Here is a 21,625-nt window from a genome sequence, read left to right as displayed (position 1 = left end):
CAACTTCTCCATCCAAACAGAAGACAAACTTCATTTGGCTAACATGTTTTTAGCAATTATAGATTCTATAATCTCTTTAAGCATCCTTAACACTAGAAATTATTACCGTGTGTCTAATTTACATCCAGCTTGTATAATTTTAGCCTAATTCTGATGTTTTTATCACAGCAGCACATGCCGTCCACAGTGTTTTTGAGGATGCTGTGAAAAGGATATGAACTTTTGCTTGAAGAAAACTCTTGGCTGGCTTGCATGCCCAGTACAAGTGCCAATTTTCATCTTTACATCTTGGCTCAGACAAGCACAGAAAATAAAAAATACCCTTTACTCTCATATCTTTGCCATGCAAGCAACACACAAGAATAAATGCAATACTGTGCGTTGCTGTAATAAATACAGCAGTTTTATCTACTTCTTAGTTCATTATGTTCATTTTAGTTCATTTGCCATTTTTGCACCTTTATTAGAACTTTTTACTTTAGTAAAAGCATTAAATACAATTTCCCGACTCATTTCCAAAGTAGTTTCACACCAGCATACTGGTCAAACAAACTAATTTATTATTAATCCAAGTAATAAAACCATAAAAGTATTCTGAAAGCTGTTGCAGGCATTAAAACTGCCTGTACACTAGTAATAAAGGATTAATGCTTGTAAAAATTATGGTATTAGCTAGAGTGCCAAAAGTGGAGTCTGGAAGTGCATGTTGAATATTTATCTAAAGATTTATCATCTTTACTTCTGGATGAACAAGTTTTACATCTAAATTTTACATAATATTTGCATGCAGATATAGTGAATGTTTAACCTTTTCATTTCTTTATGGGTTCAGGAGGCCACTAAGCTTCTGAAGAGTGACTGACAGATGTGGCTCCTGCCTCACAGCAGGGCAGACAGGCACTGGCATCCTGAAACCAAGACTGACAGCCCTGCTGCTCTCACTCCTGCTCTCTCACCCACTGGTTATTCTTCAGTTATATTTCCTTCTCCTCCTTGGCAACCATCAGCTTTGGCTCTAACTTCTATTCCCACAGCAGGTCACCTGTGAACCTTCTCACTGTCCCCCCCTCAGTGGCTGCCCACCAGCAGAACATCCTGCCAATGAAAAGACGAAAAAAAAATCTTTTTTCTTTTTATCAGAATCAAAATGAACAATCTCTTCCATTTCTCCCCCTTTACTATTTAACACCATGGCCCAAGTGGGTGTACTTATGTTCTGAACCAATTAAAACTCTTGCTAGCTGCACTGCTAGGTTAGAAGAGATTACAAGAACCAGACTAGCCCCTTGTCATGAGTCTTGACTTTACACACCATTTCACAACTAGGAAGCTTTACAGGATGTTAATCTGCTGGAAATCCAAGAGAGGGGGGGAAGAAAAAGCTGCCAAGTTCTGAGTGTAATTCTGCCTTTGCAGAGATAGAAATCATTCACTGTCTGCTGACTGAACAAAACCAAAGCAGCAGAGGGGGCATCAGTACAAGGCAATTGCCTTGCTGAGCTCTCCCATCTGCAAAACTCCCAGACCAAAAGAAGGGGGAAAGTTTATGTGAGCTCTTAAAGGCCTTCAGAATGGATCTCACTCCTGAGCATTGGACCCAGGAGGGGTAAGATCACAAGGAACTTCTTCCCTTATTCAGCCATTGGAATCTATAGTACAGGCCACCTAAGACAAAGCTTGGATGTTGAGTGTAAATTTTCACCAGACATTACAAAGACAGATGCACTTCCTGAAATAAACACTTCAGAAAAGTCTACAGTTTCATCTTTAGCTCTTTTTATTAGGTACAAATGTCAGAACCAAGAATGTTGTGGGGTTTTTTTCTTGGGACTTCCTTATAGATCACCTGTGCAAAGAAGAGCAGAGGAACGGTGATAGCTTCTGCCTTCAACTGAACTTAAAGACAAACTGTTGCAAAGAACATAATCTATAAAAAATAGATCTGTTTATAATGCAAAAATCCCTCACAGTTAATGTTGCCATATCACTTTTCCTCAGTGAAATGAAAGAGGGTAAATGCCTCTTCCCTGGCTGTAGATCCAGCTCCACCAAGGATTTCTCTCAAGATTGCTCATCCTTGAACAGACAGCAAAGCAATTCCTAGTTCTGCTGGGTGCACAGCACTGCCTCTTGTATCAGAAGTTATTCTGTGTTGCAAGGAGCTCCTTCAGAGCTGTCACACAGGAAGATGTTTTGCAGGACTGTGCATATATATATATATATATATATATATACATGTATGGTTTTGGTGAGCACCAAGCCAGGACCAGAGTGTCTGATCTTGCAGAGATCATGAGTCTGGGACTCTTCCTGTGAAAGTGTCCCCTTGGTGGCCATCTCCACAGTTTCTGCATTATGTTTGCACATCAATACAATCTCTGCCTTTCAAGAAAATTTTGCTGTGGTCACATCTCAGCTTAGCTAACATGTTCCACTGCTCGACTTATAAAACCCTTCACGCAGTCTCTTCCAAGAGTTTGTGAGTGGAGTCACAAAGGAAGTGGAGCAGAAACACAGAATGAAGGGCAAAACTCTGATGTGAACATAAGGCAGCCAATATGTCATCATATGAGGTGGGGGGAAGGAGGAGAGAGAAACTAGAGCACATGTGTCTAGGGACCTGCAGGATGACACAACAGTGCTGTCAAAATCCAGGCAGAACTACCCAGCCTTTAAATACATCCTAACTGCAGAGCAAATACATCAAAGCCTGAACTAAAATGAAAGAGCCTTGCCCCACACCCTGAACAGGGAAGGAAACCCCATCAAAGCACATAAAACATGAGGCTTCTCTGAAAAGAACGCAGCTGAGTTTGGGCTGGTAACAAGACAAGAAGTGAGGATGAGCCCAAGCACACTAATACACATCCATGTACTCAGCAACTTGCTGAACTGCTTAGTTCATAATTAAGACCACCACACCCTGAGGATCCCTCTTTTCCCCATAGCTTATAAATATTTACCCTGCCTGTAATTCACAGAAATATTATATATAGTCCAATATTTTTGTTAGATTGATATATTTTAATAAACAATCAAACTATACCTATTAAAACACACAAATAAACTCATTTTGTGAAGCCCTGATGTTGCTTTAACTTTTTACAGTTTTTCATAAATTAAAAAAAAAATTGGATAGTGAGTATGGATAGATCCATGTAAATCTGAGGGTTTTCTGCCAGTGAGTGACAGATCAGCTCTAGGCAAAGGAGGATGCACATAAAATACACACCAGGTGCACATGTGCAGAAACTCGATTAAAAAGCCACACATTCCAGGTTTTGCAAATGAGAAGAGAAGCTAAAAGCACATTTCCTCTTCACATGATGGGCATTTGAAAGAACCACGACCCTACTGCAAAGTTTAATCAAGGTCTTATTGAAGTCAGTGGAAAAGCCTCACAAGAAAATAGTGGATGGCCACACAACTTTGCAGAGCTGCACTGCTCTTCATAATATTAGCAACTCTGGAAATGAACATTTTGGCAAAAGTTGATTGTAACTTGCTCTGCTGCTTTTAGTACTGATGCAGACAGTTTCCCTTTCAATGCACTTTTCAGTCTAATTTTACACCAGAGAGCATGTGTATGTGTGTGTGTGTGTGTGTGTGTGTGTGTCTGCATGAGATAGATGGCAACCCTTTTTTAAGCATGGCACATGAAAAGATGCTATCTAAAATAAGACTTGAACAAAAATATTTCAGACACCAGTGCAAAAAGATACTTGTTTACCTTAACTTCAGCATGACTTCTCATGCAATTAATCATTCCTATGGAATATCTGACACAGAGATAATATGCTACACACTGCCTTTATAAATAAGGGTTTACGTCAGACATAAGGACTTTCACAGCTGCCTAGCAGCAAGTGCAACACAAGTCACGTGGACTGCACAGCCAGAGGGCCAATTAATATAATATATTTTCAGAGAAGAAGGAAAAATGTTAGAGTCATCCATTGTAAATGAGAAATTAAGCCCTGCTAGTCCATCCTCCCCTCCCCCCCCCCGGACACTTCCTACATCTTGGCGAATGGTCGACTGTGGCATAAAATGAAATAATGATACTATCTTCAGTGTAGAAAGCACTGAGGAAAATAGACACCACCACCACTGCAGCACAGAAAATGAAATATCTGCACTGAGCTTTTCATCATTCCAACAGGAGAGAACCCAAAGGAAGTCACACACCACTTGCTTTACTGAACTACATATCTGCATCAACAAGATGCACACTGGAAGTGATGGCAGTTATGTGCTCCAGCTTTCTGACTTCTCCACACAGAATGTCAAGACTGAGCAGAGTAAAATGCAGAGAGAGAATGATTTATTCATTCATTGTAACCCTGTCTGCAAAAGCAGAATGAATGCACCCTCTGCAAGTTCCTTTTTTTTCCCCCCAGTGTCAGCAATAGTTTGCTGTGCTCATCATGAGGCTTGAATGAGGCACCTGGACAGATCCCTGAGCAAGGGAGTTGGTACACAGCTGAGTATGCTCCAGTGCACAACCCAGAAACCAAGAAGCTTCTAAATCTTTTGACAGCAGAGGTGGTTAAACACCTGGTCAAGCCGTACTTTGAGCACTACAAAAGAGGTCAACAACCCATCTGCAGCACACATTTGGGAATCTGTGCACATCTCTTCACTCCTAACAAATATCTGTAACAGAACAGCCTGGCTGACAGAGGTAAGTGGGACATGGGGGGTGGATAGGAGAGACCAAGATAAACAGCACAGTGCAACAAAAAGCACTTTTCCTTCAGTTTTGTTCTCTCACCCTCCTTTGAAAGGATGTTACCAAAATGTCCTTGTACCAGACCTAAAACCTATCCTTTCAGTGCCTGTCATGTTAGAATACCAATGGTCTAATGAGAATTTAGAGCAGTTCTGTACAAAAATTCTCTACTGTCAGTGAAAAAGCTACAAGAAATGTCAAAGTTAATGCTCTTCTAATTACTTCAGAAGTCTGCATGCTAATGTGATATCATAATAATTAGGATTGCAAAGTAATTAAACTGTGTAAACGCTTGCAAGAGGAAGCAAAATTTGCACACTTGAAACATGCTTTGACTGAAAGCTTTGTGTATCCTCACCAGAGGACTGCACTGCTGATGTTCTGCCAGTACTAAAAACATCAGTGTAGACAAAGTCTTTCTCTTTTCTAACCACAGAAGCACAGAAAAGCAGGGTTGGCAAGGACCTCACGACATCACTTAGCTTATCTCCTGCAAGGCAGGGCTGACATTACTCACAACCTTCCTGGCAGGCTGTGGTCTCATCTGTTCTTAATGGCCTCAAGTGGTGGAAACTCCACAACCTACCTAAGCAGTCAGAGACCTTCTAGTATTTGACTTGACTATCGAGGGCTGCACTTTGAATGTGTTATTCTTTACCCTTCAGCACACACAGTAGTTTATTTCTCATATGCCATTTTTCTTCTGTAATTATAAGCCACTTTGCATCCCTCTGCCCCCCATTTTATTTCTGCAACCAATCCCATTCTTTCTTCAGAAATGATGCTATCCAGGTATGTGATTGTTCCCACCACTCTTCCCTGAATTTCATCCAACTCCTTAGTGTTGAAGTGCAGTGCCCAAACTGGACACTGCTCCAGCTGAAATGTTCCCAACATTGGGACATCTTGCAAGTTCTCCTTTTTAGTTACCCCAGTAAAACATCAGTATTTTCAAAACAGCTTGACATTGGTGACTGAGGTTCAGAACATGATTCACAATAAGCTCCAAATAGTTTTTCAAGTTTATATTAAAAGTGCAAAACCCTTACAGTAACAAGGGTGTTCTTCCTGCCTAAGTACACCTCTCTGCACTTGGCTCAGTGACAATCCATTCTGCTTTTACTAGAACATTTTGCCAAGCTGTCAGCATAATTCTGAATTCTACCTTTGTCTCCCAGTGTTTTAGCAGCCCTTCCCATCTTCATGTCATCTAAGAATTTAACACTCATACTCCATTCCACCACTGAGGTCATTAATGACAATAATGATGAATACCAGACCAAGCTTTCCCACACTTCAATATTTCTTTCCACTAGAATGATGAACCATTAATAACTGCTATTTGGTATGGCAATCCAATCAGTTTTGCATAAGCTCCACAGTGGTATCACTGAAGATGTTTCCTTTATTAGCTAGGAAACTGTCATACACATTAGTGTCAAAAAAGCTGCTAGAAGTCAAGCTGTTTGGCCTCTGATCTGCCTTCCTGAGCTACAAGACTTACTACTCAGTCATACCAAGACATTTTCAAGTTCTTAAAAGTCAAATTGGCTGCCAGTGAGCTCACTGGTCTCCTTTAGGTGCTTACATATGATTTGGTTTTGACAGTTTTTCAAAGAACAAAATAATTTTAATGTAATTCACTTTTACCTCTTTATAGACATTATGCTTTTTCTTTCCCACTCTTCCAGCACTTGACTTGTCTTCCCTGAGCTCTCAGAAGAAACTACAAATGCTTCTGAGATTCCTTTAGCCACTTTCCCAAGTAACCCAGAATAAAGTTCAGGCACAGATTCATCAGGCATGGATGATCTGAATCTATTAAATATGTCTGAATACATTCTAACCTGCTCTTGCCCTTTTTTTGCTTGTGATTTTACCCTCTGTCATCATACTATACCTGTGGTGAGGGTGCATTTAGTACAACTCAAATGCATCAGTGAGAGTAGTTTTGATCCCTGAGCCAAAATTTAATATAATTTCTTATCCTCAGGTCAGGTATGAATTCCTGTATATCATAAAACACCTCATACCTTCGTTCATTGTCATCAAGGTGAGCAAAGAGCACATTCTTGGAGATGGCCTTTGCCAGAGCAGTCATAGTTTTATAGTCCTTTGGAATAACCTGTAGAGAAAAGAATGAAGGGTAATTACAAGTTGCATTTCTTCATAGAACTTGAAATCTATGCAGCAAATTCCACTATTTGAGATAATGGATGAAATTTCACTCAGACAGACCTAGGATATATTATAAAGCCACTGAGAAAGTAATAAATTTCAGTTTTGATAATGTGAGGATAAGAATTTTTGTTCTCAATATGACAAAAGAAAAGAAATATAAGCTGTGGGATGAGTGGGGAGAAGGATATCCATAAAATACTTTAATTAGCAGGTACTGGCAGTTGTGTAGTATTCCTTCAAATCTTATGGACTGAGGCAAACACATTTCATGTTCTTCTTTCCCAAAAACAACATCAGAAGAAACCTACTTTTAAAACTAGGGAACAAGCAACATTCTAGAGAAGCAGAAGCATTTCTATAACCTGCATATTTGTATCAGAGTGAAATGTAGTCTAATTTATCTAAAAGTTTAAATTCCTTAATGTTTAATAAAACAAGAATTTGACCAATATTCTCTTCTTACTCTATGAAACAAGCCCTGGATTGAATTGCAGTCATGAATCTTCCTCTGCTGAGAATACCCTGTCTGGTGAGCTTGCTGCTGATGAGCCAACAGGGTAGATAACCAAATCACTAAGGCATTTAATTCCAACCTTTCTGGCTGATTATGGACTAGCATAAACAAACCTTTCTCAATCTAAATCTGCAGCAATGAAAGCCACAAGGCAGAAATCAAACTGGGTCTATTGGGACAGGGATGCAGAAAGCACAGTGAGAGATTCTTTAGGTGTCACAGTAACCAGGCATCTGACCAAAATCAATGTTGGGAAGAATCACTTGCCCATTTCTTATATTGCTCTTCCAAGTAATCACTGAGTGTTCTCTTCAAGTTGATAACCCTCTTTACAGCAAGATTCCTATTCTGTTAGTTGTTAACTATATGTAATGTCAGATGTGCTGACAAATACTGCTTTCTCTGCTTGCAGAGATGAAGCAATGAAATAAGCCTCCCCAGAGATCTTTCTTTGTGCTCCCCAGAATGGAGCCATGCCACGTGCTTGCTTAAATCACAAAGCTAAATCTCCTTTGATTTCCTCCCCAGTGACATAACTCATTGCACTGCCTTTAGCACTACTCATCCTACAGCTCACCCTTTTAAGGATTCTTTAAATTAGCTTATGACCCAGATGTGTTCCTACCCAACACCTGAATTCAAGCCAGTGATTCTTCCTGGCTACTATCTAAAAATCCATCTGTTTGCAATAGTCTAACACAACCCTTGCCTTGCTTTTTTACACTTTTAAATTAGTTCCATAATTTGTCCTTTCAGTGTCTCCCTTTATTTCTGTATTCTAGAAATCTCTGTCACAAACAAAAATCCATAGGATTTACCATGAGACTCATTTGCTGGTGGTAGAAGAGAAAGAACTGAGACAAATTTTTTCCAGTTTTTTTGCAGTTCTATATTCCTTACAGCCTTGTAGCCTGACAAGAAACCATCTCAAAAATAATAATTATTATTATTATTTATTAATAATTAATTAAACATCATCATCATCATCATCATTGTTATTATTATTTAAGCTCAGTCCGTTTCTAGGAAATTAAAATACTAATAGCTCTAATCACAGAACACACAGAATATGATCTTTTGGTTCTTCTGGTTCTTGCCTAACCCTACAATTGTCAGGGCTTACTGGCATCACCGTTGAAAAAGGAAAGTAACAAAGTTAACTTCAAGTTCCACTATAAACATAAAAGAATTACTCAGGGGTGTGGGAAAGAACACTTGCTTTGATTTTCAGAAGACTCAGATGGAGCCCACATTATTCAGAGACAAATGTGATTTCTTCATGGAAGCTTTTAAGAGGGATATTGCAAACTGCACAGAAAGTGTTTGAAAGTATCTTTTAAAATACGATACAAGTTTTTTTTAAGTGTGATGCCATAATAACTTGACCACAGTGCTGTTAAAATCTACTGTACACTTCCAAGCATTATTTAACTGCCACAAGAATTCTCCTCCATATTTATTTTTAGGGTGAAAGGCTCTCCTAATTCTTAGTTTCTTGGAACAGAAATCCCCAGAGCACCCAAATAACTTTTATCATAAGTGACTGACAGAAGCATGTCTGACTGCAAAGACAGAAAGTATTCTGCCAAAAAAACATGACTGACAAAATGTATTCCCACAAAGGAAAAGCTCTTTGGGTTAAAGCAACTCCAGGCATGCACAAAAACCCAGTAGTAGCATCTGTCAACCTCATGAAATGCATTTTTAGCCTATGTCCCTGCACAAACTTGACATACACAACTGTAATGTCTGCCTTTCCATAACCTCAGTTTACAAAAAAAAATTTGCAGAGTTAGTAAAAGATATCAAGGATATCAGAAAGGTAGATTCTTTTGTGGAAAAGGCAGTTTTAAAAAGAGAAGGCCAAATCAGTGCTCCTGCTGTAGAAACTACTTGGTTTGGGACTGGCATTTCTTCACAAACAACAGTCACAAAAAGTAACTCAAGTATGGTCTAACAGACTTCCAAAGAGTTAGGTGGTTGTGTTAGGTGGTACCAAATCAACACGGGAACCATGTTCCTGAATGGTCTGGGGAACCTGGATTACACAGATTAGAAGTCACCTGAGCTAGAGGGGACTTCGGGGTGGGGGGAGGGAGGGGAAATAAAAAAAAAAAAAAAAGGAAATCCAGCAATAGAAAAGGCTGCTTTCCAAAACTGTGAGGTTCTGACTAAACTCAGAAGGTGCTGGAGTCTGAATATCAAGAAAATGACTAAGATTACCAACTCTGATAGAGAAACACCACATCTCAAAAAGGAAAGAACAGAAAATGAGGAAGCCAACTAATGGAGAAAGTACTTAGTCAAGGAGGCATCAAAAGAACTTGAGTGTGAAGAAGATGGCCAAGCTGTCCACATGCCTGAGGACACCATCCTACAGGCTGGTGAAATTCCAGGAGTGAAATCATGAACAAAATATGAGTCCCACGTGTCCTGTACATCTCAAGATCAGACAGACAGTAGCACATTACCTTTCTGACATAAGAAACAGCATCCTCCTCAGTGTACACCTCTGCACTGACCCCCCCTCTCCTGCGTCGGGCTTTTACCACGGGGTTGGGAGGAGGAGGGGAAACCTCATCATCATGAGAGTCAGACTGGGAGCTGGATTTCTGCCGAGCCAGTATTTGTTTGCATTCTTCCTGCAAGGCAAAAAGACACAATGAAACATCTCTTACCCATGTAGCTAAATTGCTGGATAGACTCCATGCACTCTTCTTTTGTGACTACCAGGAACTCCTTCACTTCTACATTTGGATGACTGTCAGATTACCCTCTCATACTGCTGAAAGAAAATTAAAAATTTAATGTGAGCAGCACAAGGACCAATGGTAACTACAGGGTGTGTTCAGGTACCACCATTCCCAATACTTAACCTGTTCAACTCTTTCTTACAGAAACCAATGTATTATAAACTGCAGACATTTTTTTGCAGATATTCCTGGTTGAGAAAGCAAAAGAACAATCCCTCCTTTGCTTACTTTCCAACATCACAGCTGCTATTTTTTTAGCTGGCTTGTACATATACTTGTCCCTTGTACAGAGAACATATCAGAAGTCACACATTAACATACTAGGTTTCTTCACCTTGCTCTGCTTTGCTGGCTTACTATCACCAGAAAGAACAAAGATGCTCCCTACTCCAGAATTTCTGCCATATAACAGATTTACAATCAATGGGACTACTTCCAAGAAAATAAGATCCAAGGTAGGCTCCAGAGGACTATGAAAAATGATGGCTGGCCTAGCACCAGCTGGCCAACAGGAAAATTATTCTCTAAATTTCACGTTTGTGTAATGGAGAATAAAATATGAAGAGGAATCCCTGATGAGATAGTAACAAGAGCAGGAAGCAGTACAGAAAACCTTCAAGAAAGGATGTCAGAGTTGCAAGACTTGGTCAAGTCCTCACCACACTGCCTTTGCTATCTCTTATGGTTCCTTCTCCTCTTTGCTGACTCTGCCTAAGGCAGGGGAGACCTGGAGATGGGATAGACCACATCCTGTCCTCAGCCTGTTTGATACAGGAAACTGAAGGGTACATTCAGGAGAGACACAAGCAGGGTAAGGATGCAAGCTGGTTTGTGCAGCAGTTGGCCAGTAATTTTACTTGCTGCCATCTATTCTACTGCCACAGGCATAACCCACACCCTGATAGCCTCAGGGTTATCTTGATCAAACACACAAGCAGCCAGGTTTCATCAAACAACTCTCTGAACAACTCCAGGAGTTTTGAGACAATTCAGATCAGTGGTGTTGCAGGCTACCCAGAAGAAAATAGAGTAAAGCTGAGGCTCCAGCACACCCCATAAAATCCAAGGATGTTCCTTTGACAGGAATGCCAGAACCTGGCCTGTGTCCTTCATTTCCAATGAGACTTTCCACTCACAGCTAATTCATGGAGCTGGTGGAGGAGGGAGGCTGTGTGAGCACCAAACCATCCCCGTGGCAGATTCCCAGCACAGCCAGCTGGTCTCACTGACAGAGGAAATGAGTTATAGTTAACTCATCAGGTATGACACCAGAAGAGTGGTACAGAAAACTGGCACAAGTTCACAATTTTTAAGCTTGCAAGGAAAACAGATGATGAATATATGTTTTGCCACTGATGTTTACAAAAGTCTGACAAATTCAGTCATGCCACTCGTCTTTTCTGGTCTTATTCCAGTTTCTTTCCTCACCATCACTGACATTGCCCCTGTCATTAACCTTGCCTTTGACAGCAATCTTTGATGCATTATTGCTATCTGAAATAAATGAATAAATAGTATTTCCCATGCCACATAATTCAAGGTAACAAGTCACATATTCTTTTAATTCTTTGATTATGGGACTACTTAAATATATTAGAGACAAGCAGAGATAAAATGAAGAGGGTTGGCTAAAAGTATGACTATTTGAGACCCTGACCTGCCTCAGAAAGTGCCCATTTCTTTCAGATCAGTACATTTGAAAGTGGGTTTACAACACTGCAACTCCTGGGCCATACCACACTTGATCTAGGTGCTGTAGTCATAAGAACAGAAAAAAAATCTGAGATGTATCAGATTCTTACTGCAACTTTTTCCTTTCAAATTCAAGTTTCAAACAGCAGCACTGGATATGTAAAAAATGACTCAGACAGATTTTCCTATTGTGTAAGAACTACAAGTCCTATTCAAGCATTTTCATCAACTTTTTCCCTGCTTTTCTCTGACAGTCTCTAGTTTCCTTAACCATAATTACCCACCTAAGAAACACAAATATTCAAAATACAAATATGTGTGCTACATACAATCATTATATTTAATATCTAGTCATCAAAAGCAAAACCATGACTGAAGAACTTAAAATAATATTACTATTGCAGTTTATGTATTACTTTGATAATGTTAATGTTCTCTGTTTATATTCAATGAACACAAATGTACCTTCTTCATAAATTTAATTGAAAGATCGTGGTCTTTCTGGACAGCAAACAGCTGAAAGTACACTAAAATGTAACTACAATAAGAAGGCAGTCAGGTAACTAACTGTATGCAGCACTTGCACAGTTCTTTTTACACAGATCATATTTTATCACAGAGAAGAGTAGTAGTTTGCCCCATTTAAATATCAAATGCACACTTCTTTTTCAGTACACACAGTATAAAAGGCACTTCCAAGGAATTAAGAAATAATATCTCCTCTTCCCCAGCACAGATTTAAACATGAAAGAAAGCTCAGTGAGATAAAATTAATATCACAAAGCATGCTCTTAAACCGAAATACCTTTTAAAGCCAAAAACACATTATAGGATTATAAAAGTGAGTTACCATAAGATTCATTTTAAAAGGAAGTCTCTTCGCTACAAACTCCTTTTATATAAAGAGCAGAGAGTTGACTGGCTGGCTCTTTCATATGCTGCTATCTGTAGTCTAGGTAGGATTTCCATTACTGAACTAAAGAGTGCCTCGTGAAAATAAAAGCGTACGCTCTGTCCTGGGTTAAGCTTTCAGAAAGCCATCTTCCATATATCCTGGGGTAAAACTGCACAAATACAGCAAATATTTTAAAGGAGGAATGGGATCTCTGAAGAATAGTTCTTCAAACACTGATCTTCAGACACGGCTTGATGAGAATGCTTGTGCAGAACTCACTGTCAAGTAAACAGCTCACCATCTTTTGTTGTCATGACAACAAGCGATCTCACTCCCTATTTGGATGGCACAGACAATTCACAACCATATTGCCCAATAATGTCCACCTTAAAATAAGAAAATGCATGGAAGACACAACTGTAAAGCTGTGTAATTGTCTTCGAGCAAGCCTCAGTGAGCATCTTGCTCTTCCCTTCACACCAGTATCTGCACTGGCTTCAGTGGAGATGCTCCTGATCTGTAGGACACGGTGGGTCTGACCCAGTTATCCATAGTCCAGTGCCATTTTGGGTGACCTTGCTCAGATTTCAGCTGCCAGCTGAGGAGGACAGAATTTTCATGCTGCTGTGTGTCACATCTACCAATCTCAGTGGACATCACACAAAATTGAGACAGTCTCAAATGGCAAAATTTGCTTCTAGGAGTTCCCCTCTTTGTCTCTCCTTTCAGGCTTTGTCACCTCCTGTAAACTCAGCTGTTTCAGCTGAAGGAAGGACAGCACCTAAGGAGGCTCCAAGTCACTGTACAGTTTTTCAGCAACATCCCAAAGAGACTTTCAAAAGAAAGTCATCTGTTCAGTATCACTGCTCACTCTCTCTGCTCTGCCTCCTACAATTTATTTGTTATATTCAAAAGAAGCAACACAAAGTACACTCTAAATGAGAAATTTGTTTTTTATTTTCCTCAAGCGCACTCATAAAGTTTTCTGACTCTCAGACCTGGAATCTGCCTTCTATTTATCTACAGGAAAATGTGCAGGATAGTTCATGTGCATGCAACTAATCTCTCTTTTCACTGGAATTGACCCAGAGGAGATGCTCTCAATATAGGAAGGTTTCTAACACCGCCTCTTCACCCCTGGAAGCTGACATGATGACTTATAACAACTAATAAAGGCCAAAGGCAAAGCACTCCACTTTGTTGGAAGCACAGGACTGAGGCCATCACTGAAAGCAGGAGAAATTTGGGAGGTCTTAATGTCCTTTCCAGCCTTGTCTTTGCCATGGTAGACAACTCTACTATCTTTGTGATCATTCAGCCTTGTAATCAGAGACTTTTCACACAATCCCAACTATTGTTCCACTTCCTTCCTGGTGTGAAATGCTCCCTTCTACAACATCACTAAAAAATAGCTTCAGCATCCACCCCTCCTACTAACGTATTTATCTACTCCATACTTATCCACTGCTTTGGTTACTACTACTACTACTACATCCTCAGGGGCCACTCTGCATCCCAGTTCATTCCCAATTTCCAATCTAAGCAAAATATCCCTGCCAAAAACCCACCTCCTCTCCTGCCACTCTGACTGCATCACTCGCCTTCTTGAGGCTCTTTACTGGTGTCCTTTTACCTCCTGCAACACGTTAACACTTCCTGGCTTCCTCTCCAGTGTCTTGCAGTATCTTAACACATCACCACCTCTTCCCTGCTTTCTTACAGATGCCTCACAGTAAAGGAAGAGAGGTTCTGTTACAAAACCCAGACCATATTTTTAATATTTAAAAGCTTCTATAATCAAAGAGAAATGTAGCCAACACTTCTGATTTTTAAAATCCAGCCAAATAACAACGTATGCACTCATACCTTGTATAAGAAGAAACATGCCCGCAGAAAAGCTCTATTTCTACCAGATAAATACAATTTAAATTGAAATACTAAATATTATGCTATATTTTTCTGCTGTGATCTACTGAGACCTGCCATCAGACAGTGCCTGACCCAGCACCATTTTTACCTTTACAAGAATTTGGCAAGGTATTTCATTCAAAAAGAAAAAAAAGCTAAGTATGAACCAGTTTCTTTAAAGGCACTTAAATGCTTCAAGATTAACATGGCTTAAGTATTGTGATGAATGTAAAACATGAGAGCTTGAGATGTGAAACAAAGACAACATCCAGACAGACTTCCCCTCTCATTCCATCACTGCACTCCATTTCTGTTGGTTTTTGACTGTGAGACTGGGAAAGTTGCTCCTGCTTGTAGCCACACAAAGTAAACAGGGAGTTCCAATGTGCTTTGCACAAAGTTTGTAAGAGCACAACTTCACTTATAACCCATTCTATTTCTTAGGAAAAAATTGTTTTCTCTTTCTGCTCTTATTCCCTTTGTCCTCGCCCCTTTCCTAAACCTCCTGTGTTTAGGAAAGCTCGTCTGAGCGGTCTTTAAAATGCCTCAAGCTTTTTCCTTATCTGTTCAAAGAAAACTTTCCCCTCTTATAACACTGCCTATGGATGGCTACAGCAACCACAGAGGTCTGACCTGAGCAGATTTTCATCCAGCTCTTTGCAGAACTGGTATCAGTGGAAAGGCAGGAGCAGAGGCTGCCTGAGCCTACTCAGAACTGCAGTTATCCAGCAAGGGCACCCAGTGTTTCCACCATTGCACTGCTACCAGCAGCACCTCCCCCTAGCTTAGCTTAAAGGAATGAGCTATACTTCACATAATCACCTCAACTTATAAGAAGGAATTTCCCTGTTTTGGCCAGATGCTGATGGAAATTGTTGATTGAAAAATTTCTTATTGTTACAAAAGGTAAATACTGGGAGACACTACTGTTCAGAAGAAAAGCATGATGCCCAAATTTTGATGCTCAAATGCCCTTTGTTCTGAAACTCTTTATTATAAATAAATAAACTGTATTTTACTAGTAGTGAATGAACTTTTAGTTTACTACACACTATCTTTTCAGTGCTAGTTTACAGCAAATCTGCCACACAAATACCTTTATTTTTCTGACCAGGTCTGTGTACAATACTGTCTAATATCACCAGGTGGAGCTATGCAGATAATCTCATTTTGCTTTATTTAATTACTGATGGTAGACTCCAGGTTCTTCCAGAACTCTGATTTGGGATGGCATCTTAAGACATGCAGCAGATCCTGAGCCCATAAATCCACAGCAATCCAGGGCAGTAAGTTCAGTAGGATGTGCAAGACAGGATTTCTTCTGTGTGCATAGGGCAACAGAAGGAAGCAGGTGGGAGTCCTGGTCCAGAAGGTTTCAGCAAAGGCCACCTGGCTCAGAGAGTGAGGCCACTGCTCTGAAATACACTGCATGCAAAATGGCTTCAGCCTAAAACTGGTAACACCTAAACATATCCTGCAGGCTCCTGCTGCTTACCCTTCTTTGGTGGCATTTGCTTCATTTGTTTTAAGCTTCATTATATTTTTTTTTCTCCTGAACCACAGACTAGCTTAGCCTGGAAAGACAACTCTACCTTTGATCACATAATCCCAGCACTAAACAGTCTGACACTAATTAAAATTTTTACCAGTCTTGGTATAGCTGAAAACATAAGGCTTTGCCTGCTACTTATTAGTAATTAACTTTTTTACATAGGGTAGGAACGGGAGATAAAAGATGGGTTCCCTGTTTTCTCTGCTATGCCTTCTTTAATACTCAAGTGAACAGGACCTAATTACAGCTGTTAAAATAATGCCAGTTTCTTAGCTAACATCTATTACTCTGCTCTAAAGAAGCGAATTGATAGCCCTAAGGGAAAGGTTTTCCTCACCCCATCCACCAACAAGAATTTCTATACAGTCACAGAGAAATGTAAAACAAATTACTCAAAAGAAAACATTACATAATTTTTTAAAATCTCAGGTATCTAAACTGTTTTCAACTCTTTGCTCAATGGAATGTTAGGGATTTTTACAAAATAACTGTAAACTTCAGCAGAGCAGATGTCATCTTGAAGTTTGTAGGTCACAGCATATGAAAAGTGCCTTGCAAACTTCAAAATATTGCAACCTGGCTGATTCCCAGCAATTACTGGCATCTTAAGACAAGCAGATCCAAGCATTACTAAGTGAACAGAAAAATATTAAAATTCTCCTACAAGTATTTGGAGTTCTGCTTTTTAATATTGTACTTGATACAAGTAAGCTGCAACCTTACAAAGGCATCGGGCGTTTCTTTCTAACCTGGGCACTTCTCCAGCTGAAAACAACAACTGCAGAATGAAACTTCAAACATCAGTCTCCAGCACTTTATCTGTGTGTATTTATTCATGTTCTCCCTTTACAGCCCTCTCAGGCCATGTGAAATAAAAAATGGCCCAGCCATGGACCTGAATACTAACCCAAGACAGTCCACATCCCTCAACTATTAGCTCATTCCCTGGCTCTGTTCAGAGTTGCTCATTCTGACTCTGGCCAAAACAAACCTGGTCCTAGACATGTGAGACTTAAGAATCACATCTGGGGCCAGTCAGTGTCATGGGGTCAGGGGTGAGTCCCTGGCCCTTTCTCATGTGGCACTACAGAGGTAGGCTGAAGGCAATGGACCTAACCCTGAAGTCATCTGAAGTAAGGTGAAAAGCATTTTATGATGGTCTGATCACACATATGACAATAAATCTTGGTTTTCTGAGTTATTTTATGAGATATAGATAAAAATTAGCAAAATTAAAGGAATTTTTGTATTTATCCCTGAGGTAAATCCCATGCACTGATACGGATCGAGCTCTACATGTTTTCCATAAGGTTCTTTTTTAACTGCTTGCAAAATATCCACACTTCATCTCTAAACTGCCCACATGATTTTTTGACATATACACTGTTATTCTGCTGCTCTCTTTAGTAGAACATGTTGTCTGTTTTAATGAGTTTGGAAAACAATCCAAAAATACCCCACTTTGATGGAAAAATGCATGACTTTGTTTAGAAAATCGTGCTTAAACTCAAAGATTTTCACTCTTCTCCCTACACAGGACCAAAATTAAACTAACTAATAGCAAACATGCAGTGCATTGCTCATTCACATACAAAAAGCTGTAACAGGCAATTGATACATTGACAACTCAATTAAGTCTTCAGAGTACTTATAGATAATAAGTGTCTTCTAAAAACAGGCTTAAACTTTCTGAAATGAATTCTCTGTTTACAAGATTTCCTTCAACTGTTATGCAGCTGATCAAGGCACAAGATAATCCTGATGCAGAAAATCCTCCACAGTGCAATTCATCTCAACAAAGTCCTCAGAGGTAGTTGGGCAAGGAAGCCAAACTGCTGTAGGAACAAGAATTAAAGTGCAGAAAACCTCTGGAAGCATCCTAAAGCCTTTAGATTTTCATTCTGTGACAAGCAATATCCTTCACTTCTGTGTTTGCATCCTGATCAATACCATGCTACAGAATTCTGGTATCTGTTGGATAGGAGATTACAAGAAAGAATATATAAATTCTCAAGGGTAGCAACTGCCTTCCTGGCTCAGTTCTGGGTATTGTGTCAATAAAGCCAATATTCCCCCAGAACAACAATTCAAGTAATCCCACTAGCTAGGGAAAATATTATAAAACACTGCAGCATCTATTGACACTTCTTCCAGAAATGGCATTTATTCTTCTAGACAAGAAGCCCAGAATTGCACACGTTAAGATAGGTAACAATTCATAACATGATAAAGGAAATTCAACAGATTTCACTATCTTCATATGGGCCTTGGTTCTTAGAAGGCTAGAATGTGCAGAACTAAGAGGAGGCTTTTGTTTGGTTTGGTTTTTAATAATAGGCATTACAATCTAAAAACATCTTGCAAATGCTACCCCTCCCTGATGGTCTCAGCATTCTGACTGGGCTGCCACCAAAACACAATGTTTGCATTTTTTAAAAGCTACACAAATTTGGCATATTCTTGCCTATGCAAAAAAAATTCTCTGAAAAGCAGACAATGAGATGTGTTAAAATGATTATATCTCTTGTAGGTATTATCACTGGTTATTTTTGTGCTTGCTGTCCTTCCAAAAATATAGGGAAAAAAATATACAAAACCTGTATCTTAAGCCTACCAACTTTAGATGTTTCCTTCAAAAAAAGGCAATAATCCTCTTCTAAAACTAAGTATATAAATAATGTTTCTGGCAGACAGAGGTCTTGTATAACCAATGACTTGCAGCCTCGTGGTCCCATTTATTTCTGGAGAAATCCTATCCCCAGAGAAAAGTTGTGCTCACATAACATGTCATTCCTGCAAAACATAACCATAGGCTTCAGGAAGAACTTTTTTGAGAATATTTTAAAATGCTTCTTCCTCTACACTGCTGTGGAAGACAGTCACAGTATATGAAGTCTCTCTGCATCTCTTGTTGGAGGATCCTGGGATAAGCAATGCAGAGGGGCAACAGAAGTAAAATTAAATGGAAAACTGTTCAATGAGTTTCAGAACTTGCTTGTTCCCTGACTTTGTTCGGTTTCAAATTGAGAAACTGACTTTGTTTTAGTTTCAGCTGACACTGGAAATAAACAGGGAATAAAATATTTTGCTTTGGCAGGAAGGTTGTTTCCATAGATGAGAGTTCACAATACAATGTATCATAACATAAAGTGTGCCTTTAAAGCTTTGGGTCGTTTTTAACAACTGCAATCTGATGAGAATTGATAATCTTGGTGCTACGCACAAAAAAATGCTATACAATAGCCAATATTACAGTAGACATCAGCAAATAAAGGGTTGGGTTTTCTTCTAATAAATAGCCTATTTTTTAACACGAGCCTGGTAACTTTAATGTAAAAAGAAAAATAGATCAAACTCCCTGAAACTTTTTAAACCATCTTTTTCAGTTTCAAAATGAAAAATTATAAGTCACCTGAGAATCACTGACCTTTTCTAATTTTTCAAAGTGTTCTCTGAGGAACTTCATGGGTCGGTCTGGCTTTGCTATGCAAAGGTTCACAATACACTCTTTTAAAATCTGTTGGATGTTGTGCTTCTGAACATAGAGTTCACATCCCTTCAGGCTCTCGTCTTCTTCCACATTGCAGGAAGAAGCAGCAGCCATCTTCAGGCTTGTAAACAGAAAACAGACCTAGGTAAGAAAATGGTGCAAGAAAGAGATAAGAGACAGTTCCCAAATCCTTTGTCAGAGAGATCTGGAGGTGCAAAGACATTTTTAATGTTGCCTGTTGTCTATTTGAGAACTGATGGTCTGAACATTTTAAGGTTTTGGAGCTGTATGAGGAAATGCTGAACCGTGTCATCTCTGTACAATCAACACACCAGTAAGCACAAAAAGAGCATTTTAACCCCTAGAACCCGCTCAGCCTTCACAAATAACGGTGCAATTACCCATGCAAGGCCATGAGCTGCAAAGACAGCTATTAAACGCCGGTGTAAAGCCCTGCTTTTCTGTTCCCCCCTCCCCGTCACCAAAACCCCAGTTTTCCCCAACAAAAAGATTTTTGGTAAATTTTAACATCTCCCAGGGGAGATGGGGAGTAGAGGGCAGAGAAGTCTGGCAACTGGGGGGGTTGGAAACAACCCCAAATCTCTCTTTACTCCCCCCCTCCCCCAGCGGGTATATATGACCGCTCCACTACAACCCAAAATCCGCGGAGGCAGCGGCTTTTACACCGCCCTCCCCGCCGCCTCTTCCCGGGCCGCTGGAACCCCGGGGGCTGCAGATGCCGAGCGGGGCGGCGGGGAGCGGACCCTGGGAGAGGCCCCGGGAGCCGGGAGAGCTCTGAGGAGGCGTCCCCGGCCCTCCCGCCCGTCCCCCGGCGCCGGAGGCAGCGCATCCCCCGGGCCCGGGTTGGCGGATCGGCCCTTGCCTGGTCCCCCTCTGCCCTCCCCCCCCATCCATCCCCCGCACCGGGCTCCGCGCCCGGCTGGGCTCGGGCAACCGGAGGGAGTGCGGGGCCGCCGGGGCACGGAGAAGGCCGATAAATAAATACCTAAGCGACTGGAGCCGGCTGAGCGGCCGCGGCTCCGCGATCCTTCGCCGGCGGTGGAGGTGGGGAAAGCGGCTCCCCTGCCGGTATCCGCACTGCAGCCGCCTCCTCCTTTCCCCTCGCTTCCCGCCCGCCTGCCCGGAGCTGGAGGGACCCCGCACCCCACCGCTCCCGCAACTCAGCTGCGGCCCCGCCGCTCGCTCTCCCGCAGGAAGTGCCGCCGCCGTCACTCACCGACGGGCGCGGCCTTCCCGCCGCCTCCGCGGGAGAGGCGGCACGGACATGGCCCGGCCCGGCCCGGCCCGCACGGTCCGGCTGCCCTGCATCGCCACGATGAGAGTAGGGCTGGCTACCAGGGACAATAGCCTGGCCACCAAGAGTGGGCTTGGGCATGAAGGATGTGACTCGCCACAAAGGACAACCTGGACGTGAAAGGTGGCTTGGCCGTGAAGGATGTGCTGGTCAGGAAGTGGTCATGAAGGACACGGTGGTCATGAAGGACATCAGCCTGGCCACAAAGGATGGGCTGGCCAGGTGGAATGGGCTGTCCATGAAGTATGGCCTGGCCACAAAGGACAGCCAAGCCATGAAAGGTGGCCTGGCCATGACGGACAGGATGGGCACAAAGGTCTGGCCATGAAGGATGGGCTGGGTCTGAATGATGGGCTGGTGATGAAGGACAATGTCCTAAGAATGAAGGATGGGCTGGTGATGAAGGACAATGGACTGGCCATGAAGGAGGTGCTGACCACAAAGGATGGGCCTGTATTTCTCTGACCTGTTTCTCAGGACAGTTTCTCCCCAAAGCTCTGGAAGGGCTGGGAACAGTGGCTCCAGTGCACATCCGTGTCTCCCCTCATCCCAGGGAATCCATGCATGTGATTCCCACAGAACAAAGGGTGTGT

The 21,625-nt window shown here is 41.2% G+C and overlaps 1 protein-coding gene across 3 annotated transcripts in view; it reads right to left on the bottom strand.

Annotated features, from left to right (window-relative positions):
* PRKAR1B (protein kinase cAMP-dependent type I regulatory subunit beta) overlaps positions 1 to 20,959 on the bottom strand; it is an 89,367-nt gene extending 68,408 nt beyond the window's left edge. The window contains exons 1-4 of one of the 3 annotated variants that reach the window (XM_030459582.1): positions 20,724 to 20,959; positions 19,655 to 19,858; positions 9,899 to 10,069; positions 6,766 to 6,857 (exon numbers count right to left, since the gene is read on the bottom strand). In XM_030459582.1, the coding sequence (XP_030315442.1) occupies positions 6,766 to 6,857; positions 9,899 to 10,069; positions 19,655 to 19,831 (440 nt within the window). In that variant the 5' untranslated portion in view covers positions 19,832 to 19,858; positions 20,724 to 20,959. The remainder of the gene's footprint in view (positions 1 to 6,765; positions 6,858 to 9,898; positions 10,070 to 19,654; positions 19,859 to 20,723) is intronic. The other 2 variants (XM_030459584.1, XM_030459583.1) reach the window with 2 other exon arrangements.
* Positions 20,960 to 21,625: the final 666 nt, after the last annotated feature.

The sequence above is a fragment of the Calypte anna genome, chromosome 14 (genome assembly GCF_003957555.1).
Source record: "Calypte anna isolate BGI_N300 chromosome 14, bCalAnn1_v1.p, whole genome shotgun sequence".
In the NCBI taxonomy this organism is placed as follows: domain Eukaryota; kingdom Metazoa; phylum Chordata; class Aves; order Apodiformes; family Trochilidae; genus Calypte; species Calypte anna.
Note: the sequence above shows the minus strand (reverse complement) of the source record. Positions and strands in the feature narration are given on the sequence as shown.